At 38.1% G+C, this 23,408-nt stretch overlaps 1 protein-coding gene across 1 annotated transcript; it reads right to left on the reverse strand.

Moving 5' to 3' along the window:
• Positions 1-887: 887 nt before the first annotated feature.
• On the reverse strand, positions 888-18,121 carry LOC107868086 (casein kinase II subunit alpha-2; the record flags this gene model as incomplete). Its single annotated transcript, XM_047405486.1, is given in 7 exon segments — positions 888-970; positions 1,251-1,316; positions 1,479-1,569; positions 2,771-2,928; positions 5,095-5,289; positions 5,995-6,124; positions 17,662-18,121. Coding segments are annotated over 7 exon segments (809 nt in total), but the record flags the coding sequence as incomplete, so codon positions are not given.
• Between the last annotated feature and the right edge of the window lie 5,287 nt (positions 18,122-23,408).

Here is a 23,408-nt window from a genome sequence, read left to right on the forward strand (position 1 = left end):
GGGCCGTTAGAGCGGCGATGGAGGTCGGTGCCGGGGACCGGGGGTCGGGGCCGGAGGTCGGGTCGGCGCCGAAGGTCGGCGACGGCGACGGGGGTCGGGGCGAGAGAGAGAGAGAGAGGGTAGGGAGAGATTATGGTTGACGCACAACCAACAAAAGGTGTGCCCCATTAGTTTTTTGACAATTGGATAAGTGGATCCATTTGTCTATTTTAAAGTAAGAATAAAACTAACAAGAGAGAGAAAGTATATTTACACAATAAATTTAATTGAACAAATACAAAAAAAATGCAACAAAAATTTCTATCATTTGCTGTTTCTTTTTCCTTCAATATTATGTTGGTTTTCTTTTCTTACAAAAATTAAATATATACTCTCTCCGTTTCAAAAAGAATGACATACTTTCTTTTTTAGTTCGTTTAAAAAAGAATGACTCATTTCCCTTTTTAGCAATACTTTAGTTTCAACTTTCCACATGGCATGTTTAGCACCACAAGATTAAAGGGCATTTTGGTACATTTGCTACAACTTTAATTTAAGACCACAAGATTCAAAAGTCTTCTTTATTTTCTTAAACTTTGTGCCAAGTCAAAGTAGGCCATTCTTTTTTAAACGGAGGGATTATTATGTTAGTTTGCCGGACTCATTTTGATATCATGCTATGAGATTTTTAAAAAAATTATTCTATAATTATTGTAATTTTGAAATGCAGTCAATTTATTTTGATTGTTATGATTTAAAAAAAAAGTAGCCTAATGTACTAAATCTCATGCACATATCATGCACCAACCATGCATATTAAGAAGGAATTGAGAGAGCAATTCACTTCAATAGGTTTGCGATGGGTGATAAAATATTAACAAGGTTAAAGATGAGAGCCTGAAGCATACCTCCCAACCATAGCCTCCAGCTGAGGATCAAGCTCTAATTGATACTTGTGCAAATATGCATTCAACTCATCAGTTCCAAGTACCTAAAAAGATAATTCTCCATCAACTCCAATCAAATAGGTAAGATCTACTTGCACCTGATAACGTTTCCTCTCATTCAAACAACTGACTACTCTACTGTTGACGTAACTAGATGAAGCTAACATCAGGAGTATTATAAGCCATCGACCTAGCTGCAGAATTTGTTTCGAGGCATGCAAAGGGATAACGTTTGGGACACAGACCTCGTTGAACCAGATTCTGATCCAGAAAGACACTATGCAGGAGACTGCGAGAGCAGAAAGCTTTAGCCGAACAGGTTACCTTAGCAATTTTGACAAGCTGATCCTGGTTATCATGGCCATAGAAGAAAGGTTCCTTGCGGAAGATCTGCATAAAGAATAATACGCCTATTAAGCACAATTAACAAGACGATAAAAATTAATGCATAATGCAATCTCTAAAAAACTTGTGGGCCTAATTTCAGAAGGCCCAAAACCTCAGATCTAGGAATATGGATGAAGCACCATGTAATGGCGTAAAGCTTCTTACCATTCCTGCAAACATGCATCCAAGGCTCCACATGTCCAAAGAATAGTCATAGTCTTGCAAGTCAACTAGAAGTTCAGGGCCCTTGAAGTATCTGAAAAACAAACAAAAACATATTTAAACTTGCTGTGATAGCCTTTTATAGACCAAGAAGAGGGGACGCAATCAAACCAATGGCCACTAAAATATTTTGATACATTATGTACCGTAAATTTACACTATGTGACCGACTTAACCTTACGTTGGTTCTCGTTTAACCTGAACCATTTTCGAACATTCTCAAAGCAAAATTTGACTGCTCTCGCATCATTTACAGATTCATGGAGAGCAGTTTGCAGATTTTTTTGTCAACTCCAGCAAACATACAAGCTGGAAAGGGTACACTCCATTAAATGGTTTACTGCAAAGAGCTCCACTTGGCAATCTTAACTCCAAGGGGTATGATGTATAGTTATTCATGCAGGTATTAGTTATGCATGGATTTGTAATATGGAGACTATTTCTTATTAGAAGTTTGGTTCATTGCGCTAAAATTAGATATACAAGATCATCTAAAATATTTATCAACTCTGTAAACTAAAAAGTAATGGATTCCCAGTTTACAATTATACCCTGGATGCTTGGCCTTCATTGGTTTCTAGGAAAAAGATAATGATAGGTTTGCCCCTTTCGTACTTTAGACATGTATAAGTTATGCATGGATTAGTTATTCCATGTTGGCAGTATAAAATAATGCACCAGTTGGTGTATTAAGTTATACATGATTTAAATTACAACCAAGCATTGGATAAAGTTGTACTAAATTATATATCATGATTAATTTTCCATATAGATCATAACAAATGACACCTAGGAATAGATATAGTGAAGCCCAGCAGTCTATTTCTGCTAGCATATCAATGTGGATGAAGTTCCCTTTGAAGGGGTCACCCACGACCTCATGGTTGGGAAGTCGCATCATAAACATTTTGAGATGGAAATAAATGTCGCCATTCTCAAAAAAAAAAAAAAAAACACATTTTGAGATGGAAATTTCAAAAATATAAACACCAATAGCCAACTTACATAGATGATAAATATCTTATGTTATCTGAGGCAGTGTAATCCATAACTAAACAGCTAATTTAACAAAGACCTACAGTTCTTTTCAAACTACAAGCTCAAATTTCCCAGACAATATTTTGTAAAACAAAAATAGAAAGAACCACTTACAATAAGAAACTATAAAGAAGACCTACTTCTGTCACAGCAACTGCACCTATTCTACCAATCAGTTTTAGCAAAATATGTCTTACCTTGAAGCCACACGGACATTATATTCCTTTCCTGGCTGGTAAAATTCAGCAAGACCCCAGTCTATCAACCGAAGCTTCCGCAACTCATGATCTATCATAACGTTATGTGGCTTGACATCTCTATGCATTATTCCCTGTGAATGGCAATAGTCTAGTGCCTGCAGGTTCATAAAGAAGCTTCAATTCCCACTTACTCCACATAATTTACATAAGGAATAGGCCAATGCCGAACTTAACAACTGTTATAAGAAGCTTTATTTTGAGAAGTAATGCAACCTTAAAGACAGTAAGAAACAATGAGTTATTTTGTTTATCAACTTGCTAGTATAAAGAAGGTTTCCGCTGAGCATCAACATATAACTGAAAGAGACTTTTAAGGTCATCGCAGGTTGGAGGAACCCAATTCATCTTAGAATTGTTGCATAGAGTAATACCCTTCAGCAAGCAGTTCTGTTTGTAAACTCGACACCCAGCCCCCAAAACACACCCTTCTTTTCTACTTGTAATTGCTAGCGGATTCCTTTTGTAAGTTGCATCTTCTTGATGCTTTTCTTGAATGAAGCACATAACTTCATCAAAAAATAAAGAACATCCTTCTTCCCTATGGGTTTTTTGTTAATTGCTAGCAGATTCCTTTTGTAAGTTGCATCTTCTTGATGCTTTTCTCTAATGAAGCACATAACTTCATCAAAAAATAAAGAACACCCTTCTTCTCTATGGATTTTTTGTTAATGAAAGCTTACTGATGGCTGTAAGACCTAGTTATGTTAAATTAAAAGGACAAAAACAGTTATTACATTGAACTCAAAGAAGAAAAAGTCCCATCTTTTTTCTCCTTTAGTACCTATACCTTTCAAAGAGAACCATAACTGGAAAAAAAGAACAGAGAAGAAATAATACACTACAGAAAAAAAAATCATTCGGGATGAACAAGATACAGGTGTACTTTTCAGGTACTAGTCATTTTAGAAACAACAAACACTACGAATATTTTTACTTAAGGTCCCTACTCCACACAAACCATTTGGAGTACAAGGCTCGGGAAGTTCAAATTCTTTCTTATGTACACCAGGATAGAACATATAAAACCTAGGCAGCTTTCTGCTCAAGTGAATTGCAAAGTATGTGCGAGGACGAAGTAGCTTCACGATAGAAAAGTAGGATCCCAGTATTGGGGCTTGGCCCTTGCCTCTTGAGACAAACATGCTAGTGTAGGTCTCAAGAAAAAATCAACTCCAAAGATCACACTGAAAAACACAGTTAACTCTAAAGTATTAAGCAGGTATGGATATCTAACTCCAATGCATTAAGCAGTTATGGGAAACCAAGGGTACCTAGAGAGCAGAAGCATCAAACCCTAGTGACATGGAGATTTTAACCCCATCCTCAGAGCCACGGTAAAATGGATAGTTATGCATGCTCCTTAGGTACATGCAGTTCTTGGAGTACTTCATTACCCATCTTTTCACTTCTCCTTCACACTGGTCTACTAAAATAGCTGCAATTTCGAAGTTCAAGAATACTTTATACCAAATTAATGCCGTGAGATCCGTCTGTCTATTCCATATACTTAATATAGTCTAGAAACCAGCCAAAGTACCCCAAACTATGTTGCTCAGACTCGGGTGCAGGTAATTGAGTGTGGATCTAGAGGTCGGATTCGTAGCATGAATTTTAGAATTCGGGGAGATGGATCCGCGCACGGATACAACTAATAAATATATAATATATGTAGCAAATAGTTATTTAAGATTGTTGAAACATAACTTATATTTTGATTAACAAGGCAATATAAATCCAAGGTTACTTAGATATAGCCGAAGGTCTTTCAAAACAATCTCCCTACCTTCACAAGGTAGGGATAAGATTTGTGCAAAAACCACCCTCCCCATACCCCACTTGTGGAATTACATCGGTATGTTGTAATCCATAAAGCTCCTGTTATAAGAATTCACTTTTAATTTGGGGAAAGGACATAATTACAAATCACAAAGTTTGCCTTCTATAACAGTGTTAGCTCATAAATGCTAAGGAATTCACTTAGCAGATTCAGTCAAAAGAAAATTAGAACACATCTATAAAATTCTCAAGTGCTTCCAAAACCTCATCTCTGATCAAAAAGAGAGATTCTGCATATAAAAATGGAACTCCCAAATCCTGGTCAACATAAAAAGTCACATGGGATAGGAAAACCTATGGCTAGATAAAAATAAGAAATGCATAAAACTAATATCTTCAGTCATATGAAAGAAAGAAGGAAACTGAAACAAGGCAGACCATGAGGAGGAGAAATAGTGGCTGTAATCAAATGGATATCCCTTTACCTTGAGAAGCTCATATATGTAGTAGCGTATGTCATAATCCGTTAATGTTGGGTACAGTAATTTGAAATCTGTATTGTTCACATACTCGAAAATTAAGCTTGGAGTTTTTGAGTGCTGATCTCTGACGATATCAAGGAGTTTGATAACATTTGGTCCACCACAGAGGTTCTGCAAGATTTTGATCTCTCTCTTGATCTACACAAATACGATCAATAAAAGTTCAAAAGTATGTAAACTAATGCAACGAAATTATTTGGCTGACGAAGTTCAAAATTAGAGACTAGAGAAGATAGAAAAGACATGCACAAGCGGATACTTAATGATACCAAACTGACTAAAATAAGCTCAATAAAATCTGACCTACATTTTAGATATTCAACATGACTGAAGCCACCAATTTTACAGACATACTACTTTTTACAGAGTTCCACATGAGCAAAAGCTACCTACTTCCCAGATATGCATAGACAGTGAATCAACACATACAAACAGATTTGATTTGACCATAGGCAAGTTTCATAAGATAGATACAACATTCTTTACAAGGCTATGATTTTATCAAATGTTAGGTTACCAGAAAGTATTATGTGATATGCAAGGTGATAGCAACTTTGTACAAGAAAGGAAATAACCAATTTACAATTAAATTTCTCTGCCAAACAGAATCTTTTTATTTTTTATCACCGACAAATCCTTGAAGCCAGTTGGTGCACGGTTCAAATTTGGTGGATAATTTACCCTCCATTTAAACCTTCTCCACTTAAACTTAAACACTAGACTGTTGTCCACATGGTTTGAACTTGTGACATTTGCCTAATCAGCATTGCTCAATAGAAACACAACGCAGCCACCTGTTACAAAGAGTACCAGTAACCTATGGTGAATATACAGAACTTGTACCTTTTTCTTCTTAACAGGTTTCAGGATCTTGATTATGCACTTCTCGTTGCTGTTAACATTTATACCTTCAAAAACTTCACTATATTTTCCTCTTCCAACTTTCCGAACAACCTCATAGTCATCCTGATCACTGGAATAATATAACAGGAGGAAGGCTTAATGAGAATAATACAATGTCCCTGCTTTTATTAAAGTTGAACTACTCAAAAAGAGGATTCTGAACTGAAACAAAAACTAATGAAATTCCCGGTACCATCATCCTAACAGGATTTAGCTGAAGCAAGATTAAATTGTCAAACGAGGCCCAGTAGTGTGATTCCAAAACATCAGAGGACTTGGAACTTGAAAAGAAAAACATCACAGAACTTAGATTAACAACATACTCTCTCTTTTGCAAGAAAAGGTTTTCATAGTTCTTTTGAATTGCTCTTTACTTCAAGTAAAATATATCACCAATGACTTAAGGCCAAACAAAATGGTTATAAAAATTTGTACATATAGCAAGTAACTCAGAAAGGATCTGAAGGCATCATTTTCTTTTGGAACAAAAGGAGATGGAAATGCAAGATAAGCTTATTGACAATGTTCTGCCACTGTTATGGAGGAAGATACTAACACACGCTCCATTAACATTTATGGTAGTACATGGCCTTGTGGCAGGAAATTGAGCACGAAGCTGTTGACAGAACTAGCTGTTATTATCCATGTGCAGTGAGGGTAGATTTCAATACAACCGATTCGAAGACGAGAAGCGGGGGAGGGCAAGATATACGGGATCAATGAGGAAGTCCTCCAGAATGATAAATGACCTTTCTTTGATTGATCTTCCACTTCATCGAGGCATATTTTACATGGTTCAGAGGCGTCTATAATAACATAGTTTCAAGGCTGGGTAGATTTCTTGTCTCAGAGAAATGGGATGAGTAATTCAAATTCTAAAGCAAAGAGTGTTGTCCAGAATGTCATCAAATTACTGTACTACTATTCTTGAATGTGGAGAATGGGAAAAGGGAAAAGGATAATCAAGTTCAAATATGTGGTTTGAGAACCAGGAGCTCATCGAAAAGGCAAATAAATGGTGGAACTCTTAAATGTAGAAGGAAAACATGATGCTTTCTAATATTGCTAAAAATGATACTAAAAATGGAATAAGGAAGTATTTGGAAGCTTGGAAGGAAGGAAGAATAAAGAGAAGGGACCATCAGGAGAGAGGAGAAAGGGGAACAGGAACAGAACTAGTCTGTATCTGAAAGGACATTACTTGACAAGGTGCTTGAAGGTATTGCAAAATAATAAGTGTCCTGGAGACAAAAACCATATATGCCTTTGGGTCATGAAAGGGTATAAACTACAAAATATTTCCATTAGATGGCAAATGCACACAAGGTACAATGTACTGGTACAACAACAACAACAACAAAAAACTCAGTGTATTCCCATATAGTGGGGTCTGGGAGGGCAAAATGTACGCAGTCCACGCTGCTACCTCCGGAGAAGTAGAGAGGTTGTTTCCAATAGACCCCCCGCTCAAGACAAAGAATAGTAAACAACGTCGTAATAAACATAAAACAAGATGGAATAACAAAAATAAGGCACCCATAAAGTAATCCCCTACACTAACAACCCGAAGGCACCCACCACACCCATACCCTCCTACTAGCAGCTCCAACCTATGGACACAGCCCTAAGACTACCAGCCGGGCTACCCCAAAGCTCTCCTAACTACTGGCTACGACTCACCCACATGCACTAGCCTTCTAACCTAATTCGCGTCTTCCATACCTTCCTATCATGGGTCATGTCCACAGTAAGTTGTAACTGCTCCATGTCACGTCTAATCACCTCTCTCCAGTATTTCTTCGGCCTACCACTACCCCGCCTGAAACCATCCAAAGCTATTCTCTCACATCTACGAACTGGGCATTCATGCCCCTCCTCATCACATGCCCGAACCAGCTCAGCCTCACTTCCCGCATCTTGTCCTCCACCGAAGCCACTCCCACCTTCCCAAGATAGTCTCATTCCTAACCCTATCTCCCGAAGTAAGCCCACACATCCAACGCAACATCCGCATTTCCGCTAGTAAGCCCACACATCCAAGGTAAGGTACAATGTACTAGTAATTCTCAAAAAAAAAGGTACAATTGGACAATAAACTAGTTACTGAAGGGGAGCTGGTGGATAATGAGAAGAGAATCAATTATCATATTTTGGTGTTCTATGGAAATCTCTTTTCTAAACTGAGCTATGGAGACCAACATGTATAGAATGTAACTTAAAGAGAAGTTCAAAGGAAGACAAGTGTGGCTGCAGAGCCCATTCACTATGGAGAAAGTAGAAGGGATAAGGAAGATACTTTTAAGGAGAAAAGGCACCAGACCCAAATGGTTTCAATTGAATTTTTTTACAGAAGGTAGTGGTACGGTCTATGTACACTCTACCATCCTTTCCCCACTTGTGGAATTTCACTGGGTATGTTGTTGTTATTGTTGTTGGAATACAGCTAAAAGAGGATGTGCGGAAGGCAGTAAAGCTGTCTTGACTTCTTTCAAGCACATTTGTAATGAGTTTCAACTCTATTTATATTACCTTGATTCCAAAAAAGAAAGGGTTGGTAGAAATGAAAGATTTCAAGCCAATTAGTCTGCTGGACAGTGTTTATAAGATTGTGGCAAAACTGTTGGTGGAAAGACTCAAATTGGTGATAGATAAATTGGCGAATGGAAGTGTTGAATAACTTTTTAAGAGTCAACAAACTTGATTCAGAAAAACCTTATGATTCTGTAAACTGGTCACGTGTATTAAATTTATGGAACGAATGAATATTTAAATGTCTATAGCAAAATCAGTACTGTCAGATTTTCAAACTCCCTAAGGACTCTTTAAATCTTGAAAGGATTGAGGCACAGTGATCCATTGTCTCCATACATACTATACCTTTCGGTGTTGATGATGGTCTTAAACAGAATGCTAAGGCAGAGAGTTTAGAGTGGCTCAGAGGAATTGGAGGGAGGGGGAGTATGGTTATTTTGCACATACTTTATGCTGATGACACTCTTCTTATGTGTGAAGCCAAAAAAAGAGCAATTCCTGAGATTTTACTGTGTTTTGAAGCTGTTACGGGCCTTAAGGTAAACCTGTCCAAAAGCAGTGTATTTAGTATTAATGCACACAATTATGTTCAAGAATTGGTTGACCATTTAGGATGCAATGTAGAGAGTTGTCCCACAGTGTATCTTGCCTTCCACTGGAAACAAGGAAGAATGGACAGAATATATGGCAAGGAGTCATAGTGCCCGTTTGGCCATGGGTAGTTTTCACATTTTTCAGAATACATTGTAGGTGTTTGGCCATGAAAACCAAAATTTTTTGGAGTTGGAGTTGGAGTTCTGTTTGGCCATGAATATAAATTGGAGTTGTTTTTGACTTTTTGTGATAGAAGAAAAAGTGAAAAAAATGAAAACAAGTTTAACTTGTTTACACTTTCCCTCAACTTGTTTTCACTTTCCCAAATACAATTCCAAATTACATTTGGAATTCTTATGACCAAACATTACAATTTTCAATAAAGTGAAATAATTTTTCGAAAAAAAGTGAAAATTCTGATGGCCAAACACCCCCATATATTGTTACAATTTTCCGGAATTCGAAAAACTCCAAAAATAGTTTTCACAATTTTCGCTCCAAAATTACTCAATAAAAATTCAAAAACAACTCCAATTTGTATTCATGTTCAGACACAACTCCAATTTCCAAATACCATTTTCAATTTGAAAAAAAATTCTAGTTTTTCAAATTTCACAATTCTTATATCCAAACACCCACTTAGATAAGCGTACAAACAAGTTGACTTCATGGAGGAAAACATTTATCTTTTGGAAGAAAATGGACCTTAGTTAATGTGTTTTGGATGGAATCCCAATTACATGATGCAGCTTTTTCCAATCCCCTCTGGTGTGGAAAAGAAAGTGAATTCTATGAGAAACCAATTCTCGTGGCAAAGAAATTCAAATAAGAAGATGCAATTGGCTAGATGATAAAGGTTAACAAGAAACAAAAGAGTGGAGGACGGGGAGTTGAAAACTTGATGCTACACAGCAAAGCTTATTGTTTAAATGATCATAGAGGTACAATGAAGAAACCAATGCCATATTGAAAAAATTGTTGATGTCAAATATGTCTTTTAAAAAAATGACAATGGAGCCCTGGTCCAACTCTAGCAAAGCTAGAGGTGGCGTTTGGAGAAGAATTTGCAAATTATGGACAGAATAACAGAACTATATAAGAGTCAACAACAACAACAAACCCAGTGTATTCCCACCTAGTGGGGTCTGGGGGGGTAAGATGTACGCAGTCCATACCTCTACCTCTAAAGAAGTAGAAAGGCTGTTTCCGATAGACCCCCGACTCAAGGCACGAGATACCACACAAACACATAGTAAAGCACAGAAGCAGATTACATAACATAAATACGTCACCCATAAGTAATATAAAACAGAGGAAAGCACAGGAAAGCACACAGATTCGTAATAAAACATGGAACACGAAACACGGAATCATAACAGGAATAAAACCCCCACCAAGTAATTCCCTACACTAGCGACCCAAACTGGCCCTAGTCCTCTGCCCTAATTCGCGTCCTCCAGCCCTTCCTATCTAGGGTCATGTCCTCGGTGAGCTGTAACTGCTCCATGTCCCGCCTAATCACCTCACCCCAGTACTTCTTCGGCCTACCCCTACCCTGTCTAAAACCATCCAACGCTAGCCTCTCACACCTACGGACCGGAGCATCCATGCCCCTCCTCTTCACGTGTCCGAACCATCTCAATCGGGCTTCCCGCATCTTGCACTCCACTGAAGTCACACCAACCTTCTCCCGGATAGTCTCATTCCGAACTCTATCCCCTCTAGTCAGCCCACACATCCAGCGCAACATCCGCATTTCTGCCACCTTCATTTTTTGGATGTGGGAGTTCTTGACTGGCCAACACTCCACTCCATACAACAAGGCCGGACGGACTACCACTCTGTAGAATTTGCCTTTAAGCTTAAGCAGCACCTTCTTATCACACAGCACCCCCGACGCGAGCTTCCACTTCATCCACCCCGCCCCAATACGGTGCGAGACATCCTCGTCAATCTCACCGTTACTCTGGATCACGGACCCAAGATACTTGAAATTATCCCTCTTACATACCTCCTGTGCTTCCAGCTTCACTACTACCTCATTCTCCCGCCTCACGTCATTAAACTTGCATTCCACATACTCTGTCTTGCTTCTGCTCACCCTGAACCCTTTAGACTCAAGGGTTTGCCTCCACACCTCTAATTTGTCATTCACACCCCCTCGAATCTCATCTATCAGAACTACATCGTCTGCAAAAAGCATACACCACGGCACCTCCCCTTGAATACGCTGCGTCAACACCTCCATCACCAACGCAAACAAAAAGGGACTAAGAGTAGATCCCTGGTGTAATCCTGTCAGGACAGTGAAATGTTCTGAGTCTCCTCCCGCCGTCCTCACCTGGGTTTTCGCTCCATCATACATATCCTTAATTACTCTGATATATGCCAACGGTACTCCACTCACCTCCAAGCATCTCCAAAGCACCTCCCTGGGGACTTTGTCGTAAGCCTTCTCCAGGTCGATAAACACCATATGCAGGTCCTTCTTCCTTTCCCTATACTGTTCCACCAACCGCCGTACCAGGTGGATTGCCTCCGTCGTCGAGCGGCCGGGCATAAATCCGAACTGGTTTTCCGAAATAGACACTATCCGTCTCAGCCTCACCTCGACCACTCTCTCCCAGATCTTCATAGAGTGACTCAATAACTTAATCCCCCTATAGTTATTGCAACTCTGAATGTCCCCTTTATTCTTATAGTGAGGGATCATGGTACTCCACCTCTAAGCCTCGGGCATCTTTGCCGTCCTGAAGATTTCATTAAACAATCTAGTCAACCACCTTACACCAGCCTCTCCAACGAACTTCCAAAACTCCACCGGTATCTCATCTGGCCCCGTCGCCCTACCCCTTCGCATCCTGCGAACAGCCTGTCTAACCTCTTCTACCTTAAAACGTCTACAATAGCTAAAATCCCGACACTCCTCTAAGTGCTCCAGTTCCCCTAACACAATAGCTCTATCCCCTTCGTCATTCAAGAGCCTATGAAAGTACGACTGCCATCTATTCTTAATGTGGCCGTCCTCCACCAACACTCTACCGTCCTCCCCCTTAATGCACCTCACCTGATCGAGGTCACGACCCTTCCTCTCCCTAGCCTTAGCGAGTCTAAACAACTTTTTCTCCCCTCCTTTCCCCTGTAACCCTGCATACAAGCTCTCAAAAGCGGCCGTCTTAGCTGCCGTGACTGCTGACTTAGCCTCCTTCCTCGCTAGCTTGTACTCTTTCCTGTTTACCCGCTTCTCCTCTTCGTCCTTACTCTCCACCAACTTAGCATACGCCCCTTTCTTGGTCCCCACTTTCTTCTCCACCTCTTCATTCCACCACCAATCCCCCCGATAGTGCCCGGCCCGGCCCCTAGAAACACCCAACACCTCACTTGCATTCTCCCTGATGCACCTTGCCGCCCTGTCCCACATACTATCCACGTCCCCCCTACACTCCCACACCCCCATTCCCGCCAACCTCTCCCCTATCTCCCACGCATTCACTGGCGTCAGGCCGCCCCACTTAATTCTAGGTCTACACTCCTTACTCCTCCTCTTTCTATTCTTCTTTATACCCAAATCCATAACCAAGAGCCTATGCTGGGTCGAAAGATTCTCACTCGGGATGACTTTACAGTCCTTACACAACGCCCTATCTCCTTTCCTAAGCAACAAAAAGTCAATCTGGGTCCTGGCTATCGCACTTCGAAAGGTGATCAGGTGCTCGTCCTTCTTCGGGAAGCCCGAGTTCACCACCACCAGCCCAAAAGCCCTCGCAAACTCCAATAGGGTAGCCCCCTCTTCATTTCTCTCCCCAAAACCAAAAGCACCATGCACATCACCAAAGCCTCCTGGTAACGTTCCGATGTGCCCGTTGAAATCCCCTGCTACAACAATCTTCTCCGAACTAGGCACGCCTCTCACCACCTCCTCCAAAGCCTCCCAAAACCGCATCTTCTCCTCCCCCTCCGATCCCACTTGCGGCGCATAAGCACTACACACGTTCAGGGTAAACCCCCGAATGACCAACTTAATAGTCATCAACCTGTCGTTGATCCTCCTCACCTCTACTACCTGACCTCTAAGCTCTTCATCTACTAAGATGCCAACTCCATTCCTACGCCTCTCGCTCCCAAAGTACCACAGCTTGTAACCATCCACATCCCTAGCCTTAGACCCTACCCACTTGGTCTTTTGAACACACGCAAGAGTAAAGGTGGGAAATAGATGCAAGATTGAATTCAGGAAAGATGTTTGGGTAGGAAGAGTGCCTTAAAACAAAATTCCCAACAATGTGTAGTTGTTCTAATAACAAGGATGGACTTCTGGATGAATTCTACCCAAGTTCAGGATGGAAAAAATTCTAGGAGAAGGCGAAATGATTGGGAATTTGAAGAATTCTTCCAATTGTTGTAGCAGTTGAACACTACTGTTATAATTGAGGATAACGTGGATTCTTTGATCTAGTTAGTGAGCATTGACAAGAAATTCTCTGTAAAGAACAGTTATAGAGCATTAGAGAAACATGAGGGGCAATGGGAGGTATCATGGCCATAGAAATGCTTTGGAAGACCAAGGCTCCCACCAAGGTTGTCTGATTTGGATGGATTGCTTCTTTGGGACACCAGGAAGCATGTATTTTCGATGTGAAAAAGCTGAGGAGACTGCTAATCACCTTCTACTTCATTGCAACTTGTCAAGGTAGGACAGGAATTTCTGTTGAAGTATTATTGGTGTAAGATGGGTAATGCCAAGAGGTAGCTAGTAATGAAGCAAGTTATTCATGCATTAAGAACTCCACAACTAATATCATGTTTGGTAGCTGGTTAGGAAGTAAGTTATTCGTATATAAAATCAATATGGTGTCTGGTTTGCATTTTAAAAACCAGCATAACTAAAATATGTATAAGTTATAAGAGAATCTATACAACAACACCCAGTGTATTCCCACAAAGTGGGGTCTGGGAGGGTAAAGTGTACGCAGTCCATACCACTACCTCGGATGAAGTAGAGAGATTGTTCCAGACAAACTACAGCATAACAAACAAAAGCATACACGCAAACAACAAAATGGGATAACACGCCGCTAGATAATAAAGGAAATAAGACACTCACAAGGTAATACTATAAACTATCTATTCAAAATCATAGACATCACCAAAACACCACGAACAAGAAACTACAAGCACAGATACAAACAAAGTACTCTTTCTTACTATTACGGACGTACTCCTACCCACTAACCCTCTATCCTAATCCACGTTCTCCATACCTTCCTATCAAGGGTCATGTCCTCAGTAAGCTGTAACTGTTCCATGTCATGCCTAATCACCTCCCTCCAATATTTCTTCAGCCTACCTCTAACCCACCTAAAATCATCCATAGCCAGCCTCTCACACCTCTGTACTAGAGCATCCATACACCTCCTCATCACATGCCCGAACCATCGCAACCTCACTTATCGCATCTTGTCCTCCACCGAAGTCACTCCCACCTTCTCCCGAATAATCACATTTTTAACCCTATCTCTCCTGGAAAGTCCACACATCCATCATAACATCCTTGTCTCCGCCACCTTCAACTTTTGGCTGTGGGAGTTCTAAACTGGCCAATACTCTGCTCCATACAACATAGCTGGTTGAACTGTCACTCTGTAGAACTTACCTTTAAGCTCTCTGCTCCATGCAACATAACTGGTTGGGCTGTCACTCTATAGAACTTACCTTTAAGCTTAGGAGACACCTTCTTATCAAACAAAACTTCAAAGCAAGCCTCCATTTCAACCACCCTGCACCAACACGATGTGTGATATCCTCATCAATCTCACTATTCCCCTGAATCATAGAACCAAGATACTTGAAACTCTCCCTCTTCTGAATGGACTGAGAATCCAGTTTCACTACCACATCAACATCATGCAACAAATCACTAAACTTACATTCCAAGTACTTCGTCTTGGTCCTGCTCAACCTAAATCCTTTAGACTCAAGGATCTATCTCCAAACCTCCAACTTATCATTAACTCCTCCCCAAGTATCATCAATCAGTACAACATCATTAGAAAATGACATACACCAAAGCACCTCCCCTTGAATACACTGCATCAAAACATCCATCACCAAAGCAAATAAAAACGGGCTAAGAGTCGATCCTTGGTGCAACCCTGTCAAAACAGTAAAGTGCTCTGAATCTCCTCCTACCGTCCTCACATAAGTCTTCGCGCCGACATACATGTCCTGAATCGACTTAGTGTATGCCACGGGCACCTCTCTAGGCTCCAAGCACCTCTACAGAATCTCCCTGGGGACTTTGTCATACTCCTTCTCAAGATCGATGAATACCATGAGCAAGTCATTCTTTCTCTCCCTAAACTGTTCCACTAATCTCCTCAAGAGGTGAATGACCTTAGTAGTCGAGCGACTCGGCATGAAACCGGACTGATTCTCGAAAATAGTCACAATCCTTCTCAGCTTCAATTCTACCACCCTTTTCCAAACCTTTATAGTATGACTCAACAACTTGATAGCCCTATGGTTGTTGCAACTCTGAATGTCCCCCTTTGTTCTGAGATAATAGAATCATCGTACTCCATATCCAAGCTTTAAGCAACTTCGCCGCCCTAAAAATGATGCTAAACAACCTTGTCAGTCACTCCAAACCGATCCTGCCAGTGCTCTTCTAAAAACCCACTAGAATCTCATCTGGCCTAATCGCCCTACCCTTAAGCACCTTACGAATAGCACCCTTGACTCCTCAACCTTGATACGCCTACAATAACCATAATCGCGACACCTCTCTAAATTTTCCAAGTCCCCAGCACAAAACCTTTGTTCCTCTCCTCGTTCAAAAGTCTATGGAAATAGGACTGTCACCTCCTCCTAATGAGGGCATCCTCAACCAACACTTGTCCTCCTCCCTTTTAATGCACTTCACTTGGTAAAGGTAGCGAGCCCTCCGCCCCCTAACCCTGGCAAGCCTATACAACTTCATATCCCCGCCTTTCTCCTCTACCGCATACAAGCGCTCAAAAGCCGACTATGAAAGAATCTATGTTTTTTAAAAAAAATTGAAAAACAAATGGATACCTAAAACATGTATGTATTATTTAAGGTAGGTGGGAGATGGAATAACAAATACATGTATACCTAAACCAAGCAAAACTAATACCTGCATAAAATAATATATAGATTCCATAAATAACTAATCCCTACCTCACTAATACTTGCATAACTCTTAACCAGCTAGCAAACGAATCTTATGGGCTTCATAATCCCTACACCAATTAATCAACCAATCAATCAACTACGCCTCGACCCATACTGGTCAGGTTAGCTATATGAATTTGGTTCCTAATAATACATAATTATCTTTAAGACAAAAGTTCTATACAATCAAGGATCGTTTCGTAAAGTGTACAAGATAGTACTGAATAGGGTACATCATAATGCTATAATTTTGTTATGCTGGAAGCCTAGAACTATTTTCTATCCACCTGGTTTGGTGTATTAAGGGCAGTTCTGTCTTTACCCATGCTTATTCATGTATGAATAGCCCATGTATTGCTAATACTATGGTTTGATATATACTAATAATGCATAGGCTAAAAACTTTACCAAACAAAGGATAAAATAATACTATAACTAATACATATATTAGATTCTCTAATACATCCTATCAAACGACCCCTTAAGGTTCTCCACCTACCAAGCACCCAAGATTGTATCCTAGTGATTGATTCAAAAGGTTAGCAACAGAAGGTCTCCAGTTCCCAGAAAAGACAAAACACTATGTGATTCTTTCCATTTGTTCTAAACTTGGTGAACATAGTTACCTGATACGTAGTTATTGTTGTTGGAAAGTGCCAGGTATCCCATGGAATTAGTCAAGGTGCCCGCCAACCGACCCAAACACAATGATTATCAAAAAAAAAAAAAAGTTGTCAACCTAACACTAAAACCTCTTCTCCCAATAATAATAATAATAATAATAATAATCGAGCAATCAACCTAGATTCTCTAATACATCCTACCAATGACTCCACCCAAGGGTGTGAAATAGTGGTAAATAAAGTGGATTGAGCATCATAAGGTCTCGCATTCAATTCCCAGCAAAGACCAATCATTAGGTGGTTCTTCTCATTTGTTCTAGCCTTGGTGGATAGAGTTACCTGAAAGTGGTAGTTCATGGAAGGTGACAGATATCTTATGGAATTAGTCGAGGTACACGCAAGCTGGCTCGAACACCACGCTTATCATTTAAAAAGAAGTTCCCAATATAACACTTAAAGGTTCTCCCAATAATAATAATACAAAATAGAACGATTAACCGAGACATCATAAAGGCAGCATAATGCACTAAAGTTCCTGGAACATGCAGTACGGGGAAGGCCACGGGGTCTATTGTACCTAGGCTTATCATAACATAAACAATTAAAAATTACATAATTTAAATCATGAATTACTAACAAAAAAAAGGAGAAATAAATAATTTACCTCCATTGCACAGTAAGGGCTTCATAATCCCAATATTCCCTAGGACGAAGCACATTAACATCGGTGTAAACACGAGCTTTCGACATAATTTTACCGTCAATCTCCAGTTTAGAGCTATTGGTCTTATTATTATAACTATTGGAATCTCCAGGTACCGAATTCTCAGGAGGTGAGGCAAATGGAGTAGGATAAGCAACAAGGACAACGCAAACTAGGGTGATACGTAGGAGAAATTGAGCGCAGCTTCCATGTGAAGAAGCCACCGCCGTGGTGTGTAATCGACAGATTGTACTTTCTTGAGAAAATTAAGTAGGAGATGAAAGAAAAGTTTGAATTAAATTTCATTTAAATTATAATTAAGTTAATTGGGTAAATTAATAAAGGGTGAAAAGAAAATTTTAAATTAAAAAAGAGTAACATAAGTATTAAATATTAAGTAGAGGTGATAATTTTATGATTAATGTTAATGATATTAATTTTAAAATATTCAAGTTTTATTATTTACATAAAGATTTCTATCCCAAATTTACACAAATATTCCTATACCATCGACACTACTCTTCCACACCCTTTTCATTGCCGCATGCCGCTATCACTTCCTCTTGCTCCACTATCACTATTACTATCATTGTCACCTCTTTCAGATTTACCATTATTTTCTTCCTCTACATAACTATCGCTTATTTTTTTTTCTTTCTTCTCTATTACCATCGCTATCAACGTCACAACAAATATCATCTTCTCATTCGGCGTTACCACCAGTACCACCACCTCTATTTTTATCATAAATATCACTTTTTCATGGACTCCTCCAATCAGATCTTTTTTCAGAAATTAAGTAAGTATCGAAGTTGTTGCAGCAACTTCGATAATTACTACAGTAACTTCGATAATTGTTGTAACAAAACAACTAATAGTAGTTGTTGCAGCAATTATCGTAGTTGCTGAAGCAACTCTCGTAGTTGTTGAATTTGTTAAATTATTTCTTTATTCATTTTTAAAAGAAATCAAAAAAAATTCTTTTCAAATTTTTTAATTTTTTTTTTTTTAAATAATCCATGAAAAATAGAAAAGGAAGAACAAAATGAAAAGAGAAGAAAAAAAAAAGAGAACATGAAAGAAAAGGAAAATCTAGAGATAGAGAAAAAAATAAGAAGAAGAAGATGGGGAGAAAGAAAAAGAAGAAGAAAGATTGAAAGATAAGAAAAGGAGGAAAATTTTAAAATTTGAAATTTAGAGTTGGAGGACTTTTTAAAAAATTAAAAAATTACATTTTACACCCCAATTAACTTGAGAAAATTAAGTGGGAGGTAACAAAAAAGTCTTTAAATTAAAAAGGTAAAATGGTTCGATGGACCCCCGTATTATGTCGATTTTTTTAAGTTGGAAATTTCTACTTACATATTTGTCATCTGGACCCCTGAACCCACTAAAAAGCAATATTTTAAACACTTTTTTGGTAAGTGCAACACACTCTCGCCATGTCAGCTTCCAGGTCATTTTTAAATAATTATATTAAATTTCACATCATTTTTTAATGCAACATAATAAATTAAATATTAAAACTGAGATAAAAATATAAAATATACACTTATATAAATATATATTTCCACCGTTTCTAATGAACAAGAACTACTTGAAGAATGTCATCAAAGGCAATGGAAGGCTCTTGGTGCAAAAATCCAACATTATAAGCTCATTGCTATGCAATGAAAATGAAGTATTTTGTGGGAAGAATTCAATGTTAGAAAGAATGTCAAGGTAGATGATGGTGGCAAGATGGTGGCAGGTGTGATATTAGTGAACATATCCAGAATCAACTCATGGATATGCAATATGAATGTATACAAGAAATTTATAGGATGATTTTCTTCTAAGGTGAATTTTAAGGTAGGTGATGGAAAATTTATAAGGTGGTGGTAAGATGCTTGGCCGGGATTCCCTAAAGGAGGTAATACCCATATCTATAGAACCTTTGCCACATTTTGTAGAAGCAACAAAAGCTTAATGCAAAAATATACAAAAAATCTCAAATTCAAGAACTGCTAACACAATAGTTTCTGTAAGAATTGTCATCGATTGCGAGATCTACACGTGAGCTTGGCTGGTGGAGGGTGGGGGAACTGGTGAAGGGGTAGGGGGACGACTGAAAAAGGCAGTCCCCAATAACCATGGAAGTACCGAGCATTGTGGTAATTAAAATAAAAAAACTTTACAAAATTGTTATTTTCTAACATGGATTTGAGTTTTAAAGCTCGATATGTGCGTTTATCTGGCAAATCAAGTTTGAAAGTTGACACATCTTTATTTTCTGGTTGTTGATTTGGAATTAATCCCACCTTTGAATATCTATATATCAATGAATACAAGGCAAATATACCTCCTACAGTGGGAATTGACTGATTGTTTGGGTGGGGGGAGGGGCTTTAATGGTTGCTGCAATGGTGACTTGGAGGAGGATGGAGGAGGCGGCGACTTGAATGGTAGCTGCAATGGGGGGCTTTAATGGCTGCTGGTGCTTTTTTTTTTTTTTTTAATATTTTTAAAAATTATTTTAATGTAAAAATGACAAAAAATTGACTCTCACTCTCACCCATGCGCGTGCACTCACGCGTTTTTTCAACTCAACCAATTTTGTGCAACGTAAGGCAGGTCAATGGTCAAAGGGTTTAAAATATTATTTTTTAGTGGGTTCAAGGGTTTAGGTGACAAATATGTAAGTAGGAGTATTCACATTATAAAACGTACATAGTAGAAAGGTCCACTCAACCATTTTGCCAATTAAAAATGGTGACAACTTTGACCAGCTAAGGTTAAAGCTTCATTTAACTTGTGATTAAGTTAATTGGGGTGTAAAATATAATTTTTAAAAACTTTTTAATTTTTTAAAAAGTCCTTCAACTCCAAATTTCAAATTTTAGAATTTCCCCCCTTTTCTTATCTTTCAATCTTTCTTCTTCTTTTTCTTTCTCCCAATGTTCTTTTTCTTATTTTTTCCTCTATCTCTAGAGTTTTCTTTTCTTCCATCTTCTCTTCTTTTTTTTCTTTCTCTTTTCATTTCGTTCTTCCTTTTTTAATTTTCATGGACTTTTTTAAAAAAAATTAAAAAATTTGACAAGAATTTTTTTGATTTCTTTAAAAAATGAATGAAGAAATAATTTAGCAAATTCAGCAACTATGAGAGTTGCTTCAGCAACTACGGTAATTGCTGCAACAACTACTATTAGTTGTTGTGTTATAACAATTATCGAAGTTGCTATAGCAATTATCGAAGTTGCTGCAACAACTATTGAAGTTACTGCAACAACTTCGACTGTTGCTGCAGCAACTTTGACTGTTGTTGCAGCAACTTTGATACTTACTTAATTTCTGAAAAAGATCTGATTGAAGGAGCCCACGAAAAAGTGATATTTATGGTAAAAATAGAAGTGGTGGTGCTGGTGGTGATGCCGAATGAGAAGATGACATTTGTCGTGGCGTTGATAGCGATGGTGGTAGAGGAGAAACAAGAAAAATAAGCGATAGTTATGTAGAAGGAGGAAATAATGGTGAATCTGGAAGAGATGACAATGGTAGTGATAGTGATAGTGGAGGAAGAGGAGGTAGTGGCGGCGGGCGGCAACAGAAAGGGTGTAGATGAGTGGTGGTGATGGTGTAGGGATCTTTGTGTAAATATAGGGTAGGAATCTCTGTGTAAATAATAAAACTTGAGGGCTTTAAAATTAGTGTCATTAACGCTAATCTTAAAATTGTCACCTCTACTCAATATTTAAAACTTGTGTCATTCTTTTTTGGTTTTGAAACTTTTTTGTCACCCTTAATTAATTTGACCTACTTTCTTTTAAAAAAAAAAACAAAAGTTGGATCGAGTTTTGGGTGTGGAGTTGGATACATTAAGACTGGTCCAGGATCTGTACAGTGAGTGTAGCTAGGTATCCAAGGTGGAGTAAGGAATTTTGGGTCTGAACTTGACCCCTAAATTTATCCCGAGTGGTCCATGTCAACTAGCGGGTCTAGGGGTCACATAGTTGAGTTAGGTGTAGTTGGGTGTATAAGCTAGTCACCCATAAATTCACACAATACCAGTTATTTCTCACCAATCATGATATTTAGGTCAATTTTAGTGCATAAATTCACTGAATATTTGTCATTCTCATCCATCATGATATTTGGATCAACTTTTTATATACTTTGATTAAATTCACGGATATATGTCACATTTTATTAGAAGCACGTATGACTTAAGTTTATCCATCAAGGCTAAAACATATGGAAAGATCACCTCTGAACTTTTGATTTGAGATTTTAGATTTTCAACCCATTTCATTAATCGTTAGGTCACACTCGTATACACAAAGATATTTTATGAATTATGATATATGATGAAATTATTTATTAACTGAATTGCATCGTACCAAATCAATTTTAAGATTTTTTATAAGAGAAATTTCGCGGTTAGCAAATTTAGGCCCTTAATTAACAGAGCGATGGTAATATTTTGATAATTGACCAAAATAGCAAATCGTGTATTTGTTTATTGCTCTTTTTTGAGTGAATACATCTACATTTAAATAATGTCCCCCACTTTTAATTAACTGTTGAGATAAACTGTATATGTTTGGTTTTTTTAGGGCGAGGGGGGGGGGGGGTGAAATACATATATATTATATTTAAATAAAAATAATGCCCTGTTGAGATTAAAAAAAAACAAAAAAAAAATATATGTTATAATTATTAAAATCACGCCTCATTCCAAAGAAAAGCTTATTGAAAGGGATTCCAAACAGAAAAAAACACTCTTTTTTATATATATATTTTATACTAGTTTAGGTGTACGTGCCTTGCGCGTGTACCTCATTTTAATGAATTTAAACATTACACTAAATAGGATATTTATTTAAATAATAAAGATGAATATCTAGTTTAACGTACCTCTCAATATCTATAGACGTATCTCTATCTCTATTATATTAAAATTGTGAAGGCCCTTATAATTGACGTTTGCCATTTTTACCCTTCATTAAAAGTCTCTCCTTTAAACAAAATCGTCTTTTTGCAAAGTCCTATATTAAATTTTTATATTTATTTGCAAAGTCCTATATTTTATTTATTTTTTTAAATAACGTCCAATGTTGGACCAAAAAATAGCAAATTCATGTACTTTTTTGTTTGCAAAAGTCCTATACATGACAAAATCATGTCAAAATCCTTCTCTAATTAAATTAGGACAATCTGACCCAAAAATAGCAAATTCACATACTTTTTTTTTCAAAAGTCCTATACGTGGCAAAATTATGCCAAAATCCTTCTGTAATCAAATTAGGACAATCATTAAAATAACGTCCCATGTTGGACTCAAAAATAGCAAATTCACGTACTCTTTTTTGTACAATCCAGATTAAATTAGGATAAACCCTTCTATAAATACAATTGTAGTTTGCTATTTTCTTCGCCGTCTCTTTTCTCGCTCCTGGTCTCATGTTGTTTTCTTCATCACGATCAAACTATTTCCTGCATCACCATCAATTTCTTCTCAGGTTTTTTTGCTATAATTTCTTTCAACAATTCACCTTTTCACTTACCTTAAACACAATATTAATTGCTATGCCAGCTTAAAAGTTATTTTGTTTTCGTTTGTTTGTTTGAGGTTTATTGTTCCCTTACCATTGCTTACATTCTTTGTTCATCTACTTTTTCTGTTCCTGTTTGCGTCTATTTAGTAACTCTTATTTCTTACTACTATTCTG

Source organism: Capsicum annuum, unplaced genomic scaffold, assembly GCF_002878395.1.
Source record: "Capsicum annuum cultivar UCD-10X-F1 unplaced genomic scaffold, UCD10Xv1.1 ctg79034, whole genome shotgun sequence".
NCBI classification, from domain to species: domain Eukaryota; kingdom Viridiplantae; phylum Streptophyta; class Magnoliopsida; order Solanales; family Solanaceae; genus Capsicum; species Capsicum annuum.